Source organism: Furipterus horrens, unplaced genomic scaffold (assembly GCF_987537825.1).
Source record: "Furipterus horrens unplaced genomic scaffold, mFurHor1.1.pri manual_scaffold_7, whole genome shotgun sequence".
Taxonomy (NCBI): domain Eukaryota; kingdom Metazoa; phylum Chordata; class Mammalia; order Chiroptera; family Furipteridae; genus Furipterus; species Furipterus horrens.
This window is the reverse complement of record NW_028327177.1, coordinates 24,745,457-24,773,256: the sequence shown is the minus strand read 5'-3', so window position 1 is coordinate 24,773,256 and position 27,800 is coordinate 24,745,457. Positions and strand designations below refer to the sequence as shown.

At 36.5% G+C, this 27,800-nt stretch overlaps 1 protein-coding gene across 2 annotated transcripts; it reads left to right on the top strand.

Moving 5' to 3' along the window:
* Window positions 1-26,817, top strand: FZD6 (frizzled class receptor 6). Of its 2 annotated transcripts, none has more exons than XM_090283475.1 (7): window positions 1-214; window positions 1,221-1,527; window positions 16,104-16,300; window positions 19,277-20,294; window positions 22,593-22,741; window positions 23,947-24,366; window positions 25,564-26,817. In XM_090283475.1, the coding sequence occupies exons 2-7, from the start codon at window positions 1,351-1,353 to the stop codon at window positions 25,730-25,732; spliced, it is 2,130 nt and encodes a 709-aa protein (XP_090139601.1). In that variant the 5' UTR covers window positions 1-214; window positions 1,221-1,350; the 3' UTR covers window positions 25,733-26,817. The 2 variants fall into 2 exon arrangements, with proteins under 2 accessions (XP_090139601.1, XP_090139600.1); XM_090283474.1 differs by having other exon boundaries at window positions 1,196-1,527.
* The last annotated feature ends 983 nt before the right edge of the window (window positions 26,818-27,800 follow it).

Genomic DNA, 27,800 nt, shown 5'->3' with positions numbered 1-27,800 from the left:
CGCCGCCACCACCGGGGCGGCCGCCACGAGCCCGGACCTGCCCGCCGACCTGGCGGCGCAGTCTCGCGGGATCGCTCAGCTCTCGCTCCCCGTGCGGCTCCCCGGGGCGGCTGGCGTCCCGGACGTGCCCGGAGCGGGCTCAGGTCGCGGGTGAATGGTGGGCTGGACGGGGACGGAGACGGGGAGGGAGAGCTGCCTTCGACCGTCGGCCGAGGTGAGGCTCCTCGGGTACCGACTGGGCGGGCGGCCGCGGCCCGGCGAGTCCCGGGGCGATCGGGGGCCGGGGTGGGGGTGGGGGGCTCGAGCTGCGCGGGGCGGAACAGGGGCGACCGCTGGGCAGCAGGTGCGGGGAAGACGGCGGCCAGACGGGCGGCACCGCGCGAAGTTTCTGCGGAAGTTGGGGCCGGCTCCTGAAAGGCAATGCCGGGTCCCCGCGCGGCCAGGGACGTTGCCGCCCGGCTGCAGGCCTGGGGCAGGTGCCCAGGCGCCGGGCGAGTCAGCGCGCGCGGCTCTGGAAGCCTGGGCTCGGGTGTGTGTTTGGGGGTGGGGTGGGGGCCGTTCGTGCGTCCGGGCCCACAGCCTCGCTCTCGCAGGCACTCCGTCGCCCTACTGGGATGTCCCCTTTCGGCGGGACCACTGCTCCCTCCAGCTCCTGAAAACTAGTTTCGCTCCTCCGCAGGTGCGAATCCTGGGAACCTCTCTTTTAAAAAGACAGCGAAGTATTAGATCCTTAGAACACTGCCACAAAAACTACCTCTTTAGAGTCTTTAAAGAATTGATTTAAGAACTCATTAGGTCTCAAGAATTTCCCTGGACCCAGTTTTCCACTACGTAATAACGTGTCCAGCAGAGTTCCTTAGATTTTATTATTCTATTAATCCTTTTTAACTTGTTCCTGACGCCCCGCATTACTTTTTTCTCCATCTCACGTATCCAATGCCCCACCCCCACCCCCCTTTACCCTGTGTTCTGAGCAGCACAAACCTTCTATCATTGATTCCCTAGTGATAAGATTTCCTCTGCAAATGATGTCGTCTGGGCCAAGGCAAGGTGGAAGAGGATCTCGATAGGATGGAATTTTCCATCGTTTTTCTAGTACAGTATTAGTTACCTACAGTGAAAGTCTTAGCTCTGCACTTGGACGTCTGCGTTTATGACAAATGTTGCTGATAATCCCGCTTGGTTGTTTTTACAGTAATTGACCCGGAACTCATTTTCAGGAAGAGAGCTTCTTTCAAAATGGTGAAATAGTGAAGCGAGAAATTTGAACATTTTATCTTTGGGAGGAAATCTGAGAATGAAAAGAGCGATTAATCCAAGCCATGTGGTAAAAACAGGAATTTGAAGAAAATGGAAATGTTTACATTGGTGTGGACATGTGTTTTTCTACCCCTCATAAGAGGGCACAGCCTTTTCACCTGTGAACCAATTAATGTGCCCAGATGTATGAAAATGACCTACAACATGACATTTTTCCCTAATCTGATGGGTCATTATGACCAGAGTGCTGCTGCTATAGAAATGGAGGTGAGTAGTTCTTTATACCTTCATTGAAAAATATTTTATGCTCAGTTCTTGAATAAACTATAAATGTGACTTTTTAAAAAGACAGGGGTTCTTTCAGTTGTGTATAAGTCATATTTGGAATAAACCCTTTTGAAAATTAAATCTCACTACGAATTTATGTTTTATATACATCTGTGGCCCTGTTTAGTGGACTTGCTTAATATACGGTTTGTTTTATATAGAGTTATGAATGATTTTGAAGTATCTTGCACCTGGCAACGTTTTTGCTTTCCTGAATCAATTATGGTAGTTCTAATAATGTGAATTCTGAATTTTTCCTGATTCATTGAACATTTCATAAGTAGTTGTAATGTTCACTTTGCACAGTTTTCTGAAGCAAATCAATTATTGAAAGATTTTGGTGCTGTAGATAGGGTTTTGCTAAAAAGTGACCTTTTTTTAGACACTTAAATATTCTTTGTAGGATACTTTTAAAAAGAAACCACATGGGGTGGGAGCAGAGTAACCCTAAAGATTGCCTTGGGTGCCTGTTACCTGCCCCTGGTTTAGAGATAGGCAGATTGCTAGGGCAGTGTGGGAAGAAAGAGTTACCTATAGAGACGGGAACCCGCCCTCCTGTAAAGATCTGTTAGGTTGATAAGTTTCATGAAGGAAAGAAGACAAATGTTCTTGTATTTTTTCTCCAGAAAAACTGACCAAGGATGGTAAAAGCTCCCCCCGCCCTCAGATTGTTGCTAAGAGATGAAACCCCTATAATTTTAATATAGACACTACTTAAAAAACTAACTAGACTTGATTTTGCAGCTTCAGAAGTCTTCCATTGTTGTTTAGTTGAATAGTTGTTGGACTACCTCATTGTAGACTCATGTCTAAAATAGGAGGGCTTTTAAATACTAAGTTGGTGTACTTTAAAAGGCTATTACTAATTATATTATTGTACTCTTTCAGTGGTCTTTCAAATCAGTGCAAGATGTGATTTTGAACACTGAACAAATGATGCAGTGAGACTTTTATTGATTAATCAGAACTATTTTGATGGTTTAATATGGTCTAAATAAAATATGTAGTGGTAATACCTTCAAGGAATAATTATATCATTTATTCATCGTTTCTTTGATGATATGTTTTATAGTGTTCTTAAAATTTTTTTAAATCTGGTTCTCTTTCTGTGTAAATTAAATTTGAATGCTAACATCAACCTTATAAATATAGATCATTTAGACTTCGTAGGGGAGAGATGCATCCTGCTAATAAACGCCTGTAATTGTAGGATGATAAGAACTAGTTTTCGTTCTAAACATGTCTTTTTAAAACCAATTGTTTCTGTGTAAAAAGTTATTTATTTTTATTCACCTAGCTTCTTTTCCAGGTAATTTTGTGTCTGTACATTATCAAGAAGACTTTTTTGTTCTTACCTCCTTTACTTAAGGATATCTTCATGATATAACCTTCCTTGTACACTAAGCTTCCTCATAGCCTTTACTATTAAGTTTTAATATATAAATCATACTTCAGTAGGTTTAAGGATGTAAAAGAAGAAAGCCATACAGCATTAACTTAAGTCTATGAATAAGGAAGGGAAATGGGAAGGCAAAATATCAACCTGAGTTTGAACTTTTAGATCAAAGATAAAGTTGTTAGCCTTCAGTGGCTCCTCTCTGTGGTACCAAAGTGATTTTATCAAAATGGAAATCCACCCAGTCCACTTTGGGATTAAATTCTTCACTATTTTCCTAAAACTGAAAAAATAAAGACCTGACTCTAGTGTGGCACCCATGTGACATTTCATGTTGGACCTGCCTTCCTGTTCAGCCTCCCTTTCTTTGTACACACTCTGCTTCAGCCAAACTGACCTATTTATTCTCACTCATTTTTGTACCTTTGCATATAGTATGGCATCTACTGTCTCCTGGGCGCTCTACCTGTCCTTCATTTGCTCAGTTTCTTCAGGTCTCATTTAAAGCTATTATCTCTGCCTAGTGAAGCCTGCTTTTACCTTTCTCCTAAACTTATTTAATCAGCTCAATACAGGGTTGGGCAAAAATAGGTTTACAGTTGTTCATATGACAAATCATATAATAATAAATAATAATACAAGAATAAACTCTGTTTTGCATACTCACAACTGTAAACCTATTTTTGTTCAACCCGGTATATACGACTGTTCTTATTCTTATCGTACTGTGTTGCAATTATTTACATGGCTCTCTCACTAGATTGAAAACTTATTAAGAGTAGAGATGGTGTTTTTTCATTTCCATCTCTAATGCCAAGTACAGAGCCTCTGAGCATGGTAGATGCTCAATAAAGGCTGAATAAAGAAAAAAGTGGTGTTTCCTGTCCTAATGAATCAGCAAAGAGAATTTTCCCCCAAATCTTTACCTTACACATATATCTTCTGCAGTGTCTAAGTAAAACACATTCTAATATATTTAGGTGGTTTACATATCATCCACTTTCTGCCTGAGCCTAGTTCTAATAAAATATATCAGTTGACATCCTCTATGTTCTTTTCCATATTAGCTTGCCACACGTGTGTTAGAATTTATTTAAAGAATTTCATTTTTAACCATTTGCATTTATTTATGTGGAGCGAAGGAATCCATCCTTTGATTGGACCATTATATTATAAACTATCTGTGCCAGATTTTTTTTCAAACATTGTTTTTTAATACTTAAACTTATAGTCCAGACAACTACTAAATTATTAACTGCATATACCTTGACTTTTACTTTTTTTTTAAGTGTTTTATATCTTCTTTAAAGAGTAGATTGGATTTTAAATCTCCATTCCAACTGCCTTTGATTTCTCCTGGTCCCTGTTGAATTTCCAGTGTTCACTAGGAATCAATGTTAGGATGAGGGGCTGAAGAAATATCTGATGTAGCGCTTTCTTAGCTTCCAGGAATTTCATATAATTCAAGAGATCTATCTCACTCTTTTATGCCTCAGTTTCCATTTTGTATGATGGCTATCCTGTTTTATAGACCTTACAGCATTTATGGTCATTGCAGATCTGTGATTATATGAGATACTTTAGAATAGTGAATCTCAAAGTGTAGTTCATTAGACCAGCAGCTTGTGAATTTGTTAGAAATGCAAGCCCATGGACCCCATCCCAACCTAGTGAATCATGATCTATGAAGACAGAGCATGAGGAACTGTATTTTAACAAGCTGTCCAAGTGTTTCTTATGAATGTTAATATTTGAGACCGCCTGCAAACCGTGCAGTCTCTGTCACAGCTCTTCGACTCTGCAGTTGCAGCAAAAAGCAGCCACAGACAAGACATGAACAAATGAGTGTAGATGTGTTTCAGCAAAATTTTATTTACCAAAATAGGCAGTAGGCTGTTTTGGGGGGGTTTTGGTTTTGAGTTTTTTTTTTTGGCCCATAGGCTGTGGTTTGCTGAACCCTGGTTTAAAGTACTTGAAAGTGTTCTTAAGTGTTATACATGTATAACCTGTTTAAATAAACATTATTGTGGATTAATAATAAACATTATTAATGTTACCTGAGTTATGTTATTTACTTTACACAAAAATTTTTTTAAGTCAAATTTATCACAAACCAAAAGACTGGGGATATCCTGGTTTTTTAGTTTTGTTTCAGAGATTGCTTGAAATCAAGGACTTAGGTTCATTTCCTTATTTGATTAACTGAAGCTAAATTAATTTGTATTACAAGAGAGTCCATTTACAATTCTGAATAGCAACTTGGCCTTTTAAAAAGGATGTTGTACAGTCTAATTTTCCCAGGTGGAAAAACAAATGGCTACTGGTTTTCCATTGTGTTCCTTTTTGTTTCATATCTAGAGCATTGTTTCTCAAATTGTTAGGTTGATGTCCCCTGAGAGACTGATTTCATCCAAAAAGAGCTGAGGCTGGCCTAGGGAAAATGGAAAAAGAAATATTTATTTTTCTTTTTGAATTGCCTTCATTGAGGTCTAGGCAAAAGCAAAGTCATGTATTATGTTTGGAACAGCATGTGGTCATTCTACTTTTGAAAAGTCTAAAGGGAAGTGAGCCAAAGGGAAAAAACCCCAACCCCTTTCCTTTCCACCTGTTAATATGCACTACTAAAATGTCTATTCAATTAAAAATAAAGGGACGGAGAAAAACTGTGTAAACAAACTTAAATAAATCTATTTCTATTGGACAATAGTTTTTAAACATTTTCACTTTTCTGCTCGTAGAAGAGTCTAATGGACCCCTTCCTTTCCTCCTTCTCTACTCTTGTACCCCATACACAGGCAAGAAAATGTTTAGGGTGACTGACCTCTTAATTTTCAGGGAAGGCTTTCTGAAAGTAAGCTATTGAGTCACTTAAAATGAAATAGATATTGAGCCCTGACTGTTCTGGCTCAGTGGGTTGGGCATCGACCTGCAAACTGAAAGGTCGCTGGTTCAATTCCCAGTCAGGGCTTGTGCCTGGGTTCCCCAGCTGGGGGGCGTGTGAAAGGCAGCCAATCAGTGTTTCTCTTTCTCCCTCCCCTTCCCTTCTCTAAAAATAAATAAGTAAAATCTTTTTAAAAAATAGATATTGAAAAGTGTTCCAAGTCAGTTTTATGTGTAGTGGCTATTGTATTTTAAAGGTAGAAACCACAAGCATCCTTTCTTTTGCATGTTGTGTTGGGAGTAGAAGGGAAAGTACATTGAATACTTCTTAGTCTACAGAATCAGGGTTAGACCTGGGTGTGAACAGAGCAGTAATTCTCCTGGGAGGCTCTGCATTTAAGCACTCCCTGATATTCTGGGTGTAGGATATTATTAATTATACTCTCAGGAGAAACCTGGCCACAAAGGGCCGTGGTTCTTTAAGACCATTGGGTGACTGTTGTGTTGTGATTATTTCTTCTTGAGGAGGTAGCATGTAGATAATGAAGCCTTATTACTGTAGTTTGTATATTTTTCATGCATTCATTCATTAATGTTTATTGACTTTGTAGCTGAATGTGTAGCTTCCCCAGAATTACAATTTTTCAAGTTACAAGTTCTAAATTTAAAAAATTGACACGTCAGTAGACAGATTATTTTTTAACAGTGCCAACTGTTTACTGTGTTTATTTGTCTAATTTCCAAAGAAAAGCTCTTTTGGATAAATAATTAAAAATTTGTAATGCTCTCTGCTAAGAAATATTTTAAAAATAGAAACTTTTCCACCATGGAAATATTGCAATCTTTTGCTTTTTGTTTTTCTCTTATATTCCAGGCTCCACTTTGCATTTGTTAAAGAAGATGACTTGCCTGAGATTGGTCACATTTATGAAAATAAGTGACAAAATTTTTACCACTTTGTCATACAGTAGCCCATTAATATTCTCAAAGGGAATAGCAAGACCCTTGTAACCACTTCAGCAGTATCTTTTCCATGAGGTGTAAATCTTTAAGGACCACTTTAGATCTTTAATGGGTCTGTTGTCTAGCTAAGGCCCATCACTTTTTTTTCCAGTCACTTTCTCTCTATTTTCATTACCATCACTAGAAGTTACCTTTCTTTTTGGTGCCATTTTAAAGTAAGAACTAAAACTTTTAATATTTTTTGAAAGTTACTGTATATGCCACCATGAGTAGAAAGCATAAATGCTGAGAATTGGATGCTTTGCAGTCACTTGGCCTTCTTCACCAGTAAAGTGGCTTGTTTCCCTGTACTGGTGGGGTTCTGATTCACGCTTCAGAAAAGCAGCAAATGTTTATCTCTCTTGTGCCTTTAGCCCTAAGGGAGGCAAGGCATAACCAAGACACTGCTGCAGAACCCCTCTGCTTAGGGTTAGCTTTATAGATTTTTAAAACATCAAAATATCTTTCTTCTTTTGATTCCTATTTATTAGAATTCTAACCTAGACTTTTTCTACAGGATCTTACATTGCTACAAATGCCAGGCCAATATTATGAGTTCCTTCCATTATTGTGTCATTATAGCATGGGGACTAGTTGGTGCGCTTTAAGGAAAAGGTGGTAGTATGGCATAAGTAGGCATTCTGATACTATGAGTAATGTGCTCACACTTCTTTCCCAGGCCTTTAATTCTGCTCAGGCCACTTGAAAATGGAATGCTATTTGAGTACACCTGATATCATAAGTAGGTGGGTTAGATAACACCCCATTCATGAGAGGTAGCTTGGGTTGATAACTCTCGGTGTTCCATAGTTGTATCCAGTTGGTCCCAGCAAGTATTAGCAAAACCAAGTCGGAAGGTCCCTTTTATTTATGTAGGGTTAATCTAATAGGCCTCATCCACTTTATGTCCTGAATATAATGGATCAGTATAATGTCCTGTCAAACAGTGATATGATTAGAGCCTCTGACAGTGAAATTGAGGCAGAGCTGAAGAACTGACAGACTATCTACTGCTTCCTGTCCCAGGTAGGCTAGAAAACCAGTTCTAGAATTCCTCTTACTGAAGTCATTTATAACCCATTCTTTATATAATTGCTGTACCAGTCAGCAATTCTGAGTGTAAGATCAAGGACATAATAAATATCACAATAAGCCAAGTCAGTAAGCCTTTTCATCTCAAAGTTTGGTTTCTGAGAATAATACTCAGGACATTTTGTGGAACAGCATAAAAGACTCCAATCTAGGTTTTTACTTCAGAAGATTAGGGAAATATGCTCATTTGGTTTATGTTTTTAACCAGTTGGGATGAGTTCAATAATAGGCTGACTACCCATTATTTAAAGTGCTATTTGTTCTAAAATCATTTGTTCCAGAATTATTTGCTTCTGGAGGTATATGCAACATCTGGAATGTTCTAAACATGACTCATGGTTTTATAGTCTATGATTATGTGTCCTATTATGAGCACTTGTTTTTCCAAACTGAAGAGTTTTGTTTTATGTATAAGATTTCCAAGCCTCTTTTGATATATTTTTTCCCTCAATCCTTGTTGACATTTGTGACTGTCTTGTGTTTTAGGAAAGGGTAATTTTCAGGGAGAGTTGGGTGACAGCATAATGTCAGGGTTGAAGAGGACATACTCTGGATTCATATCCTGATTACCACTTACTACACATGTGACTATAAAAGTTGCTTCACCTGTTAAGCTCTCAGTTTCCTCATCTACAAGGTGAGGATAAGAACAGCTATCTCATAGGACCGTTGTACAAAGAATTGATATATGAAAAACCACAGCACCTAACTTATGCTAAGTGTTGAATAAATCAAAGGTCTGATTTATTATTAGGAGCTATAGTATTGATAAAAGTAGCATTAGATCTGGATGCTTAAGTTTTAATTCAGACTAGATTTGGGGATTTCAGTAAGAAATTGAGTTTCCTTTTCTCACTATAATTTGAGGATTTGGGCCAGGTCATTGGTTACAAACTGATCTCAGGAGGTGCTTTGAAGTTGCGGGGGAGCCGGGAGAGGTATCTCAGAGGGAGGGCTTCCTCTTCAGCCAGAGCAGCTGTGCTTTTATTTATTCAGTATATCAGGCTCTTTGTAACCTCTTATTTAAAGAACATGTCCCTTCGCAAAACACACATACACACACACACACACACTCCCTTTTAAAATAATAGACTTTAAAGTCCCCTCAGGTCCCTTCCAAGTATACAATTCTTCATGTCTATTAGTTTGCAACAGACTTGAAAGTTAATGGATCTGATCTGAAGACATTTTGCTTGTCCTGTACAGTATTTTAAATGTTTATATTAAGTGACAAGATTTCTATTTGACAATGTACCTTGTGAGCTTGTCTTTAAAAAACAAACAAAAAACCCAGTTGCTTATGATGAAGACTGAATGAAATAAGTTTTATTACCCACAAATTTTTTTCCTGCTACAAGCTTTTGGGGGGCTTTCAGGGGATGAAAAAATAAAATAAAAATGTTATGATTTGGAAAAAATAAAAGTGACAGAATAAAAAAATTTGGAGATTTCATGTAAAAATCCAGATTTTGTTTTCTTTGAAAATTATATATCTGGGCCCACATTCCCACATACCATCTGATGGAGCTGAGTAGCAGCTGCTACCCAGCTACTCCCTATTGTTCTATACCTTCTGGAATTTACCTGCCTGGCCTCTGAAGTTATTTAGTTTTCAACATCTGATTTATCCTCTGCAGATTGCATGAATGTCAACATTGTTGAATTAACCAGTGTTGGCCCTCTGGAAGAATTAAACAAAGGGTATGATTTGCCATGTTTGCCCTGTAAGAAAATTATTTTAATACAGCAAAACTACGTGTGTTACTTTTATTTTGCCTGCCCTTAAGTGTGGACCATGAGTTTATCATAGCTATTGCAAACTGGCTTCTGATTTAGAAGAATATGAAATACAGTGTGTTTTATTTCTTTCTACCATAGGATCTAGTTACCAGACAATCAAAAATTTTAGGAACTAGGCTTATTTGGGACAGTAAACAAAGAAAATGCTACCAGTTTCCCACGCCTCCCCTTCTCCACCTCCGTCCCAGAGGGGTATACTCACACAGTCTAGGCATTCTCCCCCTCTGGGTAGAGAAAATTGAGAAAACACTCTACTGTTTGCTCTCCAACAAGCTCCTGTTAGGTGCAAAGGGTCAGGTCTCAGCATTGTTCAAATAAGGGAGAGAAACAATAGTATGCCAACCGTGGCAGGTCTGTCTGCTCAGTCACTTTGCCCCATCAAGAGAGGGTGAACTCTTCACTGGTCCAGTGTCCTGTAAAGTTGTTGTCCTCTAATTGTTGCATGTGGGTTCTGTAAATGCCCTTTAAATCAGATTTGTTAATCACATCTCATATTTACTTATTGCTTTTTGTCTGCTTGACCTTACATTTACTAAGAAATGTGTATTGATTGAAATTTCCTATTCTGATCATGGAATTGTCCATTTCTCCTTGTAGTTTTGTTGCTTTTCACTTTATAGATTTTATACTGTTTTATTAGTTGTATACAGTGCTCAGCAATGCATTTTAAAGTATATTTGTTGAAGTTTATTCAGAATCTGCATGTTTTATGGCAGGAGATATATAGTTGGTCATACCGCTAAAAATGGAAGTCCTTATTCCTTCTTTTTAATCTTTCAAACTAATAAGATGTTTCCCTATTTGTGTGTATTGTATGTGTGTGTGTGTGTGTGTGTGTGTGTATAGCTGTAGATTTTATTTTTTTTATCTATAAACTTTCTCATTTCAGTGGCATTTGGGAAAGAAAGATGTTAATATATAAGTTCAATGCATTCTCCTTGAATCAGAATTTTCATCTTCTCTATATGTTCTCTTTAGGTAATTTAATTAAATTATTTCAGTGACCTTTTTTATAGTGATGACTTCCAAATCCTTAACCTAAATCTTTCAGCTGCATAGCTCTATTTATTAACTGCCTACTAGTGGCTATCCACACTCAAATGTCCCAAGGACACTTCAAATTGTCCATCAACTTGTGAATGGGTAAGCAAATTATGGTAGAACCATACAATGGAATACTACTCAGCAACTAAAAAGAAGGAACTATTGATACATCGAACAACATGGGTGAATCTTAAAATAATGATGCTAAGAAGCCAGACAAAAAAAGAGTATATACTGTATGGTTCTATTTATGTAAAATTCTAGGAAAAACTACTGTACAATGATAACAAGGTCAGTGGTTGCCAGAGGTGGGAGGTTCCCGGGGAGTGGGGAGGCATGAGAGAGGGGTAAAAGGGAGGGATTATAAAGGGGCAAGAAAAAACTTTTGGTGGTGAAGGATTTACTTATTACCTTGGTTGTGATAATGCTTCAAAAGTCATCAGAGTGTACCCTTTATAAATGGTTCAATTTATCAAATACCATTTATACCTGAATAAAGCTGAAAAACCCTCAATATTAAAGGCTTTTAACAGAAAAGCAGGGGTCCCTACCCACCCTTCTCCACTCTCATTGGAGTCTTCTCCCCAAAAGAAGCCACTTTGAACTCCTTTAGGTGTTATTCTGATACACAGACTATATAGCACCAAATATTTATTTCTTGAATAACAGTTTGTTCAACATCATTTCATTATAACATTGATGAGATGTTGTAGTAACCTAATTCTTGTTTATATCAATTAGCCTATGATAAAAATTGATTTTACATCATTTTACTTAAAGTCACAGATCTATCAACAATGTTAATGACTAATATGCTTCCTCTGTCATTTGTACATCAACTCAGAACTTCAGGTAGTATCTGTTTATTCTTTTATATTATGGTAGTTGGTAATTGATTTCTCTTACGCCACCACTTTTACTTCTCCTCCCAACCTCCTAATATAATTTTCGGTTAAATCAATAGTCAGTGCTAACATTACTAGGAATAGTAAATATTGTGTATCACAGAGGCAAGTAGTATACTTTGATTGCATTTATTTCTTTAATACCTTATGCCCCATAGTTAATGTACTAATGCATTTTCCCCCATTTGCTTTGTTTTCTATGTAGCTATTGTTAATTTTTTTTAGATGTTCCAACAGACTTGTTAACACCTAGCAGCAATCTTCTCAAATGCTCAAAATATGTAACCTGGCATTCTAATTCTTCACGTCCGTGGTCATGGAGACCTTTCTCCTTCAGCTGTCTGTCTTCCTGTCAATATACTCTGACTGCTTTCTGAACTAGATGCGTAGCTGTCATGCTGAGGCTTCCTCTTGCCATTCCCCAGTGTTGGATTCACTAATTCCTGAATCCTATGTCATTTTTCTTTCTGCTTGATTTGTATAATTCTTCACTTTGTTTCAGAAATACAATGTCCTATAGTTGATTTTTTAAAAGTGATTCTTTAAAGTTAAAATTTACTCCTTACAGGACCAAAATGGTCATTATTTTGCCCTCACCTGAATGTTTAGTGGAGTATAGCATTCTGGGTTGAAAGCAGTATTCCTTCAGAATATTAGTTATTTCCTCATGTCTTCTAGCATCTGATATTATCAAATATTCAGAATTTAATTCCTTTGCATGTAATCTTTTTTTCTCCCTGGAAACATTTATTATTTGTTTACCATGATTCTCTGAAAATTTTTATTGCTATGACTTGGTAAGGACTTTGGAATTTATTATATTGGAGTATTTTGAACAATGTAAGTCTTTTAAAACTTAGGTTTTAAAGAATCACTTTGGTGGGAGTATGGATTGGTATGAAAATTGACTAAGAAGCAGTAAGACCTGTTAGAAGGTTTCAGTAATCTAGGTAAAAGATGTAGTGCCTTAGACTGGGTTGTAATAGAGGGAAATAGACTTGAAATGTATTTTGAAGGGAGAATGAACAGGATTTGCTGATGGGTTAGATATGGAGTAAGAGAAAGAGAAAAGAATGAATCTTTAGATTCTTGGCTTGAGAAACTTGGTGAATGGTGGGTGGTACCACCTTATTGAGGTGGGGAAGACTAAGGGAGTATTTGGGGGGTAGGATGCAGTGCAGTTGAGTTGTATTCTGGACATGAGTTTGAGATGCTCGGTGACAGCAAGTGGAATTATCCAGGAAGTGGATGGTCATTCAGGTGTAGTGTTCACAGGAGAGCTGGGTGCCAGAGATAAATTTAGGGAATCTTTCATGTATAGTTGGTATTTAATACCATGGTTCTGGATGAGCTTCCCCTGAGAAGTGAGAGGAGGTCTGAGGATTGAGCTCTGGGGCACTTCATTATTTAGAATTAGGAATAGAAGAGAATCAGAAAAGGAAAACCAGCCTGGCTGGGTAACTCAGTTGGTTAGAGCATTGTCCCTGCTATGCCAAGGTTGCAGGTTCCACCCCTGATCAGGGCACATAGAAGAATTGACCAATGAATGCATCAGTGGTAGAGCAGCAAATTGATCTCTCTCTCTCAAATCAATTAAAAAAAAAAAAAAAAAGGGAAGAAAAGGAACAGCCAGAGAGATAGGTAGAAATCCAGGGGAACTGGTATTCTAGAAGCCAAGTTAAAAAAGTATTCATAGCTCAGAAGGAGGGCAGTCCACTGTGTCAAATGTTGATTTGAGTAGAATGATGACTCAAAATTGACTATTGGTTTTGACAGTGAGGAGGTGATTTTGACTCTGAAAGCCATTTTCAGTGGAGTGTGGGGGATAAAACCTGATTGGAGAGTGGGCTCAATAGGGAAGGGGAAGGGTAGAATTGGAGAAAGAGAGCATCCACAACTGTTCTGAGAAGTTTTTTATAAAGGGGAATAGGAAGATGGAACAACGGCTGGATGGGGATTGGGATGTACAGTCAAGGAAAGGTATTGTTTTGTGGTTTTTTTAAATGGTGGGAGGTAATAGAGCAAGTTTTTCTGATGGAGGAATCACTGTAGCATAGATGGGGGAAATTATTGCCAGAATGGGAGACAATTGCAGAAACAAAGTCCTTGGCTCATCAAGGAGGCAGCATGCAGTTTACAAGTGGAGGACTTGGTTGATTAGGAGTTCAACTGTTCATCCATTGCAGAGAACGTGGATTAAGTAGCAGGTATGTTAGTACGTTTAGTTAGAGGATGAGGAAATTACGCAGTTGTTTCTGTTTTCTCTGAACTAGAAACAAAATCATTAACTAAGATGGAGCATGGAATTGGGGGTTTGAAAAGAGAGGAGAAGGAGAGAGAGATCTTTTTAAAGTGTGATGCTGGCCTTTTCAGTTTGAGGTCTAGTATCTTTCAATTCAGAGCAATGTTCTTATTCTTTATTTGATTATCACCCCCCACTTCCGTTTTCCCTGTTACTTCTTTCTGAAGCCCATTTAGTCAGATGTTGCACACCTAGATTGATCCTCTGATTGGGAGGGTTTTCTCTCTTAACTGTCCATCTCTTCCCTCAGTTTTGTCTTCTAATCCTTCTATAGCGTTCTTTATTTCAGCCATCTTATTATTTTAATTTTCCGTAGCACTCTTTTTTAATGAATATAATAGTTTCTCTTTTAAGATATTAACATTTTTGTTTATTTTGTGATTTATTTTGTTTTATTTTCTTCTTTCCCCTGCATAATCTGTTTCCTCCCACTTTCCTTCTATCTGTTTGCTTGTTTTGGTCTCTGTCTCTCACAGGGCTTTCTTCAAATGCCTGTTGATGCTTGGCTGCCCATTTCTATCTGTGTACATTGAGACGCTTCATGTGCAATAAAGGGGCCTGTTACTGGTGGGCTTCATAGTAAGGTTAAATCAAGCTTTTTCATTATCAATATGTGGAGGTGTTTTCCTCCAAGACTGTTAAGTTTTTTCAAAAATTGGGGTTGGTGGTATATGCCTGTCTACCAGCCTTTTGGGAACAGGGCAGGAATAGGATGAGGCTTCCCATTTCCCCAGACAGACAGCTACTCAGATCACACTCTTTTCTCTCTGCTGTATCTTGGTCCAGATTTGGGTCAGGTATAGCTCAAGTGCAAGAATGTCTGTAGCTCCATTTCTCCTGGAAACAACCCTGGTAGAAGTTGGTGGGCATTTGGCTTCCTGGGATGGGGGTGGGGGAGATAACAGAGAGAGGAATTGATTTGTCAACATCCCTTCAGTTTTAGCCTCGTATGCTACTTGGTGCTTGGAAGAACTGAGACTCTCAGATTCTTTAAGGCAAATCAGTTTATTCTCATACGAATCCCACCATTTCTACTCTCTAATCCACTCCATGTCCGTTAAAGTCACCTCTCACTCCTCTAATAGCTTTCTGTCACTCAAACTTTGGGGACTGTCTCTTTAGATGTTTTTGTTCTTTGGAAAACTCAGATACCCTAATGTAGTCTTTCCTGCTCACTTATTAATGGGTTAGTACCTTTTTTTCTTTATTTTCGCTTTGGTGAGGAAACAAGGGAAATAAGCCATGTGGTCAGTATACCGTGTTTATCCAGGACCCATCCCTATGCTCTAGTGTATAAGCATCACAAGAACTAACATTTGTTGAATGCTTACACTTATTAACGTAGTATTCACGGCAATCTCATAAGACAGTTACTGTGATTGTTGCCATTTTACGGATGAAGAAACTAAATCAGAGAAGTTAAGTAACTTGTCAGACATACACAGTCAGTAAGTGTGGACCTAGGATTCACACTCAGCTGTCAGACTGTAGAGTCACTTCCCGCTTAAAACTCTCCAGTAATATCCCCTTTCTTTATTTTAAAATCCAAGCAACCTAACATGTCATTTGTATTCTCCATGATCAGGCCCAGCGTACTCCAGTCTCACCTCTCTCTCTCTCTAGTCTCTCCTTGATTCCACCTCTTTGACCTTATATTCTAGTCACACTGAACTTCTTGCCCTGAATGCACTATGTTCCCGTGATCCTCGCATCTTTTTCACACTGCTCCCTCTGTCTCCCAACTTGCTTTATTCTCCAGAGTACTCAGGAGAATAGTGTTACGGTACTGGTTATTGGGTATTTCAGCATATATTTATTTCACCTAGCAATCAACTCATGCTTTTGATTTCCTTTGACTTAGCATGTCTTCTTGAAGAATTATTAATTGAATAAAATACTATTGCATGTGTCTGAAGGCTCCTAAGTCTAACAAACTAAACAGAATGATCTCAAAATTTGATTGTATTGAGAGTGATAGTTAAAGATTCTCTTGGAGTGTAAGTGAAAATGTATTTACTTTAAACAGTAAATGAATTAACTTCTCCATTTGTTATTATAATGTTTTCTAACCTTATCTTGCTGTTTTTCTTAACAGCACTTTCTTCCTCTTGCAAATCTGGAATGTTCACCAAATGTTGAAACATTCCTCTGCAAAGCTTTTGTACCAACCTGCACAGAGCAAATTCATGTGGTTCCACCTTGTCGTAAATTTTGTGAGAAAGTATATGCCGATTGCAAAAAATTAATTGATACTTTTGGGATCCAGTGGCCTGAGGAACTTAAGTGTGACAGGTAAATGATGTTTTCAACTGAAAACTAGTATTGATAATGATACTTTAATGTTGGTGTTAGCTTTCCAGAATGTTAGTGACAGGCTTTCATTTTTTGATTGAACACATGTTTATTATACCTTAATATACACCAGGCACTGTGGTGATAAGTGTTGCAGACACAGTGGTGAGCATAATAGACTTGGTTCTTATTCTCAGGGGACTTACAAGGTGTGGAAGGAATGGAGGGTATTAAAATAATTATACAAAGAAATGCAAATCTACAACTGTGCTAGAGGTAGCAAAGGAGAGGTGCATAGTTCTTTGAGAAAATATAATGGTTCCTTTGACCTTATCTGGGAAGAAATGAACCTTATCACCAATTCACTGACCTTTTTGCACATTAGTCTTGATTAATTACTCTTGTCTCCTTTTCTTTGGACATTGGTAGCTTGTAGTTTGAAATAATCTATTGATATAATGAGAACTCATATAATAAATTTGGGAAGGAAGCTGGCTACCTTGTTTCTTTGTCTGTAAACTGTAAAATCTTTGTAGAACTCATACATTTCTAGTAGATTCATAATCATTTCCACAAATAATTGAGTAATACTGGTGACCCTTGAACAATGCAGGGGTTAAGGGTACCAACCTTCCAAGCAGTCAAAAATTCACACATAACTTTTAACTTTCCCAAAACTTAACTACTAATAGTCTACCATTGACCAGAAGCCTTACTGATAACATAAACAATCAGTTAACTGATATTTTGTATGTTAATGTATTATATACTGTATTCTTATATTAAAGCAAGCTAGAGAAAAGATGTTATGAAGAAAATCGTAAGGAAGAGAAAATACACTTAAGCTATTTATTGAAAAAATCTGTATATAAGTGGACCCATGCAGTTCAAACCTGTATTGTTCAAGGATCAACTATATGTAGCAGAGTTGAAGATGCTCATACGCTACATCATAGGAAATCTTCTTACATAGAGACTTTTACACCAACAAGGAATCATGTACAAAAATATTAATTGTAGCATTATTCCTAATTTTTTTAAATGGGAAAAGTCTGAAAGTCTGTCGTAAACATGATGAGTAAACTGTGATGTGCTTACATGCTAGGTAGAATATTACCATGCAACTGATAAACTGAATGCAGGTGACCTACATCTGTCAATATGGATAAACCTAAAAATAATAGTGTTAAGTAAAAAAAGGAAATTAGAGTATGATATATAGAGCATGATGTCATTTATATAAAGTTCAAAACCTGTGAAACAACTATATAACATTATAGTTAGAAAATAATGTAGTAAAAACACTAAAAAAATGCATGAGGAGAATAAAAACAGAACTTGTGGTAATGAATACTTCTGGGGAGAGAAAGGAGGACAGAACCAGAAACAGGCCCCAACTTCATCTGTAATGTTATATTGCTTTATTTTAAAAGATATAAAGCAAAACTGATGTAATATTAAGTTTTGAAAAGCTGGTGGATGCTGAGTGTTCTTTTTATGGGCATCCATTTTATTATTTTCTGTTCTTAACTAAGTACATTTTAAATGCTTTCTATTTAAAACCCCCACTAATTTTTAAACCATATAGATCCTTCAAAATAATACTGGAACACAGAAATTCAACTCAGTGATAAAGTTCTGCACAAAACAAATACTCCTGTGTATCACTCAGGTATACCTGTAAACAGGGAGGCAAACAGCCAAACCAAATCGAATGGTGATGTGAGTCAGGCTGGCCCTCAGCCACTTCTTGGGGATCTTCTGGCCCTTCTTTAATAACTTATAGATCACTTGTACTTTACCCTACTAATCCAGGAAATGATTTTATTTCAGTCATCACTTTAATTATGTGTTTTATTTATTTTGCTTGTGGACATTAGATAATAAGAATTAATTTTTAAGACATATTTCATATGCTTATAAACAGACAAGCCAGTACTTCTTTTTCTGAAGAGTACCAAGCAGGATACAATTTTCTTAAATATTTAATCTTAAGAGCAAACATTATTTTAAAATTATTAACTGATTGATTTCCAAGTAAGGGAATTTTTATGTTCACTTGCCTTGTGTTTAATATATACAAGGTCTTTCCAGAAGGTATCCAGCCATGTACTATGAAAAATAGAGACATTTATTGAAGAAGAAACAAGATACAAGAAACACTGTACATAAGACAATGACACCTCAGTCCCCTTCAAAGTAGGCACTTTGGGGCCTCACACAGTTCTCGCAATTGCCATCAGCTGCCCTGTCATATTTTCCTGAATCTCACTGAATATCTGAAATCTCTACTCTTTCAAAGGTGATTTTAGTTTTTGGAAAAGCCAGAAGTTGCAGGGCGCCAAATCTGGGCTGTAGGAGGGCCGAGTCACCTTGGTGATTCGATGTTTTGCCAAACAACTCTGCACCAGATGTGATGCATGTGTGGGTGCATTGTTGTGGTGAAACTGCCAGTCACCAGTTGCCCATAGCTGTGGCCTTCTGAATCCGAATGGTTTCTGCAGAGGAATGTTCAAGCATAATGCAACATGGATGCATATTCATTACTCTACTCGCTCAGTCATTTAAATGTAACAGCCACACAGTACACATGCTCACTCAACAGTATCTACCACCCCACTGACTATTGCAGTGAAGTTGCCATTGTTCATGCATGTGCATTCTAGTCCACTCCCCTTGGCTACCAGGTTACATCAATGTCATGCAAACCATTCTTATTATAATAACAATGGCTGGACTTTTCTGGACAGACCTTGTATGTTAGTGTGTTAGGACCTCATTAACAACCATAAATTTTTAGTCAACTTCAAAACTTTCTACTGAACTCTAACCTGTAATCTTTGTAGATAGGTTTGTGTTGCTTCTCATCAGTTGTGAATACATAGGGAAATAGTTTATAGTTGGAAAGCATAGCATTAAAAAAGTGACTCAGTAAAAATATTGACCTTATATATTTAATTTTTATAATCTTTACAGATTACAGTATTGTGATGAGACTTTTCCTGTAACTCTTGATCTACACACAGAGTTTCTCGGTCCTCAGAAGAAAACAGAACAAGTTCGAAGAGACATTGGAATTTGGTGTCCAAGGCATCTTAAGACCTCTGGGGGACAAGGCTACAAGTTTCTGGGAATTGACCAATGCGCACCTCCATGCCCCAACATGTATTTTAAAAGTGATGAGCTAGAGTTTGCAAAAAGTTTCATTGGAATAGTTTCAATATTTTGTCTTTGTGCAACTCTGTTCACATTCCTTACATTTTTAATTGATGTTAAAAGATTCAGATACCCAGAAAGACCAATAATATATTACTCTGTCTGTTACAGCATTGTATCTCTTATGTATTTTATTGGATTCTTGCTAGGCAATAGCACAGCCTGCAATAAGGCCGATGAGAAGCTAGAAGTTGGTGATACAGTTGTTCTAGGCTCTCAAAATAAGGCTTGCACCGTTTTGTTTATGTTTTTGTATTTTTTCACCATGGCCGGCACTGTGTGGTGGGTGATTCTTACCATTACGTGGTTCTTAGCTGCAGGGAGAAAATGGAGCTGTGAAGCCATTGAACAGAAAGCAGTGTGGTTTCATGCTGTTGCGTGGGGAACACCAGGTTTTCTGACTGTTATGCTTCTTGCTATGAACAAAGTTGAGGGAGATAACATTAGTGGAGTTTGCTTTGTCGGTCTTTATGACCTGACTGCTTCTCGCTACTTTGTACTCTTGCCACTGTGCCTTTGTGTGTTTGTTGGGCTGTCTCTTCTTTTAGCTGGCATTATTTCCTTAAATCATGTTCGACAAGTTATACAACATGATGGCCGTAACCAAGAGAAACTAAAGAAATTTATGATTCGAATTGGAGTCTTCAGTGGCCTGTATCTTGTGCCATTAGTGACACTTCTTGGATGTTACGTCTATGAGCAAGTGAACAGGATTACCTGGGAGATAACTTGGGTCTCTGACCATTGTCATCAGTACCATATCCCATGTCCTTATCAGGTAAAAAGCTATCATTTGTATTGTTTCATGATTTAATTCTAATGTAGAAAATGTTCTGTGGAAATATACTTGAATTAGTTATGAACATAAATTAAGATTTCAGGTGAGAAATCCAGTAGACTTAGGATTGGTTCCCTATGTATCAGCTGAAACTGGGATAAGTGTCGTAAGGTTTTTCAGTTTGTTACAATAGTAAAGTGCCTTCTTTAGCTATTCTTTTAAAAATTACATGGGGTTGCAAAGGCAGATTAGTAGTAATGAAGAAAAGAATCAGAAAAACAGGTCTTGGCATAGGGAGAAAAAGAGAAGTATTGTAACTTCTGAATTGGGAGTTGTTTTAAATTCTTCAGTTAATAGGGGAACACTTTATTTGGGTATATTTAATTTGATCATATTATCTTACAGGGTTTTTTTTTTTTAACAGAATATTTGCTTATAAAAACAGAACTTGATTTTTGCCTAAACTATGCTGTGATTTATTAACTGAAAAAGTACAATTGAAACGAAATGTATTTCATATGTTCTTGATGTTTATGATTAGTATAAAGGTGGTGTTTTTAAGAAAATAAATTTCTGAAAATAGAATTTTAAAGCATTTTAGTTGAGGTTTCTAACAGAAAAATTTTTAAATAGATTTTATACATTTAAAAATATTTATACATGATATTAAATTATATTGATTGTGAGTCCTGTCATCATAGTGTATCAAATCAAGCAATGTGTAAGCTGAATTATTTTACATAATAATTTATACTCTAGAAAGGTTCATATTTTAACATAGTGGGGCCTGTTTTATATACTGATGGGTGGGAATAATAGTTTTACTTGCCTTACTGTCTACAGTCCATTATCAATAGGCTGTATTTACTGTATAAGGAAGCTATGTCTTAGGGTGGTTCTGATATATTAAATGTTTTCTATTTTCAGTATTTCTGGCAAAGTAGGAAAATATCATTGTTATATACTACTACACAGTATTAGAAGATAACATGAGAAAATTCTAAACTTAAAGTGAAGTAGGACTTTATAAATTCAGGAACTATTAAAAAAAAAGATGCTAAATTTGACTAAGTAAAAAAAAAATTTTTGCATGGCAAAAAGCCCCATCATAACCAAAGTCAGAAAACCAGGTGGGAAAAATTTTTTTGTATATCACATCATATTTGGAGGATATAGTTCTTTAACTTATAAATAGTTCCTGTAGATCAATAAGAAAAAACCCACAATCTGATGTAAAAGTGAAAAAAGGATATGAAGAAGGTTCACAGAAAAGGGACCCTCTTAAATGTGTAAAATATTAAAAGAGAAATGCAAATTAAAATCAGAATAAAATTATATGTCTACTTATGACATGGCAAACATCTGAAAGTGTTATAGCCACTGCATGAGTGAAACCGGCAAAATACACATTCTTTGTTATTTAATTAGTTCAACCTTCTGTGGAAAGCAGTTTGGCAGTATCTATCATTTAATATGCACATACTCTTGATCTTACCCTCATGGGACTTTATTGACAAATCTGCCCACAAATGTGAGTGATTGCACACATACAAAGATAGTTACTGTAACATTTGCAATGGCAATAGGTTGAAAATAACTTAAATATCCATTAATAAATTATGCTTCACCCACACAATAGGACAGCCTTTAAAAATAAATGAAGAGCTTTATTTCTACCAATATAGAATGGTCTCCAAGAAATAGTGTGAAAAAAGGCAAGATATAATACCAAATGTAGTGTTTTGACACTTGTGTAACATGTAAAAATAATATTTGAAAGTTGATACTTGAGGAAAGCATGAATTAATTTTTTGTGGAATTTCCACATTTTTACTTTAATGATATTTATTTTTATCAAGTTTTTCTAACGTACATATCAACAATATGTAAAGATTCTAAAATAATGTGTTGTTATAATGAGTTTAAATATGTTTTTTGTGGTAAAGTGAGGGAAAAGATGAATATTTAGAAGCAAATATTTGGCAATTATACTTCTAAGGAAAAAAGAGAAGAAAATGTAGCCAAGATTAGGAAGGATATCCTTCCTAAATATATTTAAGTATTTTCCCCTTCCTAACTATAAATTATGACACACATATGAGATTATTTGTTCAGAACTTAGGTAAATAATGTGTTATACTTAAGGCACTGTTCATAGTGTAATATGTTGTATTAGATATTTTATAATGAAACAGACTGAAAATTTATACTTTTTGTTCACATTTGACACTGACTATATAGATTTCTCTCCATTTAGACTATATCACTAAAATTATTGTTATTTACTGTTTTTTACAGGCAAAAACAAAAGCTCGACCAGAATTGGCTTTATTTATGATAAAATATCTGATGACGTTAATCGTTGGCATCTCTGCTGTCTTCTGGGTTGGAAGCAAAAAGACATGCACAGAATGGGCTGGGTTTTTTAAACGAAATCGCAAGAGAGAGTAAGAACCTATTGAATCATCTCACATTGTTTTAAAAATAAGTAGCTCAAATACCAAGGGACTATTTAAAAATCATCACTGTACTGGATTATTATATCAGTTGTTGTTTCAAGTTTGGAAATCTTCATGGAGAGAGATCCTTTACTTTGACATTCATTATAATAGTGTTTGACACACACTATTCTATTTAAATATGAATGAAAGATTTGTAAAATGTGCATTTTTCTTTCCATGGTTTATAATATATCCAATATTATTACTGCTTTCATTGGAGTCATTATTTTGGGTGTAGCACTTTAAATAATTTTATCCTTTTCATCAGTGATATAATATTAAATGAGGTCAAATCCATGTAAGGAAATCTATAAAGTATGATTCAGATGTGATGTATTATGATCATTATTTACCTTTAAATTTTATTACACACGGTATTGAGTTAAAATTTTAACTTATTTACCTTGCCAAAGATGGTAAAAATTCAAACTTAAGGAATATTCTGTAACAATATAGTAGATTTACATTTATGAGTAAATAGCTCAATTTAATTATTTACATACATTATATGTACTTTCGCCAGTGTACCATAGAGTTTTTTAAACTGTTCCCCATTGGTTTGATTAATGAACATTTTTGTGGTGAAAGTTTCAGAACTGCAGGCTTTTTCACAAATAAGTTTTTGAAATCTGAAGAATTGCATTTAACTGGACTTCACATTTTTTGCGCTACTATAATATGTCTATCCCATATTTATATACCCACACTAACTTAAGAATAACCTGCTTCCTTTAATGTTAGAAAGAAAATAATTGAATTTAAGCAAAGACCACTAATCATATTCTGTGTGCCCTCTCTTCTGGTTTACTTTTTTATTTGATATACTTATATATGATGCACATTCAGTTAGTCCTCTACTTTAGGCTGGTTTGCGTTTCCTCACCTTCATTCTTTGATTGTGCCTGTTTAATTCCTTACCAGTCTGCTACTTATGCTGACAAAAGCAACAAAGAGTTGTAAAGATTTCATTTATGACAACGTACTTACATCTCAGTGTGTATGATCCCAGATTTTGTAACTAATATATATCTTATATAATTTTTAACTATTGAATAAGGACTTTTAGCATAGCTATGTGATATGCTTTATGACTTATAACATAACACTTAACATTTAGTGTAAGTTAATCCTCTCCTTGGATTTTCTTACAGTCCAATTAGTGAAAGTCGAAGAGTACTACAGGAGTCATGTGAGTTTTTCTTAAAGCACAATTCTAAAGTTAAACACAAAAAGAAGCACTACAAACCAAGTTCACATAAGCTGAAGGTCATTTCCAAATCCATGGGAACCAGCACAGGAACTTCACCAAATCATGGAACTTCTGCAGTGGCAATCACTAACCATGACTGCTTGGGACAAGAAACTTTGACAGAAATTCAAACCTCTGCAGACACATCAGTGAGGGAAGTGAGAGAAGATGGAGTGAGCACTCCCAAATCAAGAGAGCAGGATGGCAGGGAACCTGCCTCCCCAGCAGTACCGAGCTCCATCCTTTGTGGGGAACAGGCCAACAGGAAAGGCCGGGCAGTCACTGTGAATGATAAGAGTGACAGTGCTCGGAGTGAAGGAAGGTGAGCTTTGACTTTATTTTCTTAAATCATGACTGTTCTGAATACTGCATTATACACTTTTTATTAAAGCGTAACATGTTGGAAAAGAAGACATTCTGTGAGATGACATGTTTATACACCAATCCAAGGAAGCTTGGGTTTAAGAAGTTGAAGTTCAGCCTATAAATATACTACTTTGTAGTTAAATTCTTAGCATTGAGAATAGACTTCATGTATGTTGTTCAAGTAGAACAGTAATGTTCATTTCTATGGTAATTTAGGTAAATGTTTAAGATTCATCAGACATATAGGTTAAGTTTTATTAAGGTTGATCTATATTTTAGTTGTAATTCCAGTTTGGTCTTGGGAAGAGGTGAGTGTAACTTCCACCTACTCTGTTGTCATCTTCAGGCTCAGTTTTAATTAGTACCATATTACCACCCTGGCTGGTACGGCTCAGTGTGTTGAGTGCTGGCTTGTGAACCATAAGGGCACCGGTTCAGCTCCTGGTCAGGGGACATGCCTGGCCCAGAGGCAGCCAATTGATGTTTCTCTCAAACATTTAAAAAATAAATAAAATCTTTAAAAAAAATTAGTACTGCATTATGCTTGTCAGTTTAGACAAAGATGATTGTTTTTATTTTCTGAGCATAAAAGGATATTGATATTATCTTTAATGAATTTAAATATGAAACTAGCCAGAATGACTTGAAGGTCTGTAGGTTGTCTTACCTCATCCTTCCAAAGTAGGCCAAATATACCTTCTCTGTGTTCCTTTAACAGCTTTTGCATACCTGGATTATAATTAGATACATGCTTTTATCCTCCACTAGATTTGTAAACTCCTTAAAGGCAGAGCTGAGGTCTTACTTATCTTTGTATTCCCAACTGCTTACATAGTATCTGATCCATGGTGGGAAATCAATAAAATGTTTGCTAACTCGAGGGCAGAAATCCTTTTATTCTATTACCCCATGCTCAGCCTATGAATGGGTGGTGCTCGACAGTCTCCAAAGTTAGCAAAAATTATTTGAAAATAAAGTATTTGTATTTTGAGATGTTAGAGCAGACATAAGGAGTTTTAGTTAATTATCCTATGGTAAAAGTAGACACTGGTTGGAAGTAAAACTCATGAAAAGTGGATAGCAGTTTTAAGGACATCTGGCATCACATTCGTGCTTGGTTTGTATGTCTGTCAACTTTTGTTCTTTTACCTAGGGTGACTCCAAAAAGTGATGTTACTGAAACCGGCCTGGTGCAGAGCAACAACTTGCAGGTCCCCAGTTCTTCGGAACCAAGCAGCCTGAAAGGCTCCACATCACTGCTTGTTCACTCAGCTTCAGGAGGCAGAAAAGAGCAGGGCGCTGGCAGTCACTCAGACACTTGAAATCTAGGTTATCCTGTTACTTAGAAGCGGATTTATGTTACACTGGAGGTGACCAGTACAGGTTGTATAAGAATCACTGTAATAGTCTTCTTTTTATTTAAAGCTACATTGACTGCTGTTACACTGGAAACAATAGATGCTGAGAGTAACCTCACACACAGAGGTTAATGATAACAATATACCTGAAAAACAGAAATGTGCAGATGAATAATATTTTTTAATTGAGTGGGAGGAGGGAGTTAGAGGAATCTTTCTTTTATTTATGAAGATTCTACTCTTGTTAAAAGTTTTTTAAGATGTACCATGCTATTTCATGTTTATGATATGAAATCAAGATTTTTTTTGCTTAAGTATTAAAAACTTATCTTTGTATCTTTTTTATATATTTGAAAACAAGTTTATATGTATTAGAACTTTTATTAGAAATCCTGGAAAATCTACTCAAATATTTTATTATGTTATTCTGATATTTTATTTTCACACTACTTTGGTAGCTTTGACACTGAATTTCTAAGAAAATTGAAAAATAGTATTCTTTTGTGCTATAAAAAATAGTTGGCACACCAGAAGGTGTTATAATGAGAATTCAACTTAAAAAATCCACTACTCTACCTTATCATCTTCAATGTGTGAATTTTATAAAGTCTTATTATTTTAGGTATTTCACAGCTTTATTGTGCAACTGAAATAAGGTGCTTTTTGAAAGAGTATCTGATGTTGATTGTTTTATGTTGCTTGCTGATCCTTATGCATTTAAAAAATAAAATGTCCTGAAGGATTAGTAGATGAAATGTTATTCCTTTATAAATTAAGCCAAGTGCAATTGACTTTATTTTTTTCAATGTTTCATGACCACCCAATATTGTATTATTATGACCATTTACAGTTGTTTATACTTTTGTTTATTAACATTTTGAATACTACAAATGCTTTTTATTTGTGCAATATTTTCCTCAGATATTATATAGAATCCATTTCTGCAACTAAATAGGATTTTTATGAACATTAAAAAGTGTGTTAGCAATATTAGTGCCAATTAAATGAAAAAAATGTAGTCCTGATAAAATAAAATGTCCTTCATATAACATACTTTAAAAATACTAAATAATTTTTTAAATTTTGTTTCCAATTAAGTATTATTCCTTGAACAGATCTTCTGATGCTTTTGATTTTTTCTGTATTTAGCATTCTGTTAAAGCATAAAAAGAAAATTATCGTGTACTGTATGGGAAAATGTTGTAAATATTAACTTTTCCACATTTGTTAAGTTTGTATACAAACACTTGTTTTATATGATCTTTTCAATAATAAAATTTTCTTTATATAAGAAATTATAGAATATTCTGTGTTACATATTGTGGTCTTGGCCCAGAAAGTAGAATAATTTTTCAGATCAGTGGCTCCATGACTAATAAGCCAAAAGCTTCTTTTTATTTTATTATTTAATAATTTTTTATTGGTTTTCTGGCCAAGATGGAGGCATAGGTAGACACCCTAAGAAGGAATTACAACTACCTCAAAACTAAAAAAACAACCAGAAGTACCAAAAAATAGAACTGCATGGAAGTCCAACAAATGAAGGAATAAAGAAGAAATACTCATCCAGACAGGTAGGAGGGGTGGAGCCAGGGTGGAGAGGACACACACTGTGGTGGCAGCGGAGTAGTGACTATGCCTACATTTTAAAAGTAGGGAGGGACACCTGGAAAGCAACCCCAGCCCTAGCCCAGACTGTGCAGCTCATAGTTTCAGTGCCAGGGAAAATAAAGCCACATTGCTTCTGACTGTGAAAATCAGTGAAGGTTGGGGCGGAGGAAGAAACTGCCGGCCTCTCAGCAGAATCTGTTTGTTTAGAGGGCCCCCACGGTCCTAGAATGTCCAAAAACCCACCCACTCTGGGAACCACAACCAGGGCAACAGATAGAGGGGCGCCAGTCCCATACGGAAAGCACAAGTGCCTGGAAAGGGCAAATTCTGAGCAAGTGGCATTGTTCCCTCTCAGACCCCTCCCCCCCATACAGTGCCACAAGTACTGATAAACACCTAAGGCTTTGCCCCTTTCAACAGG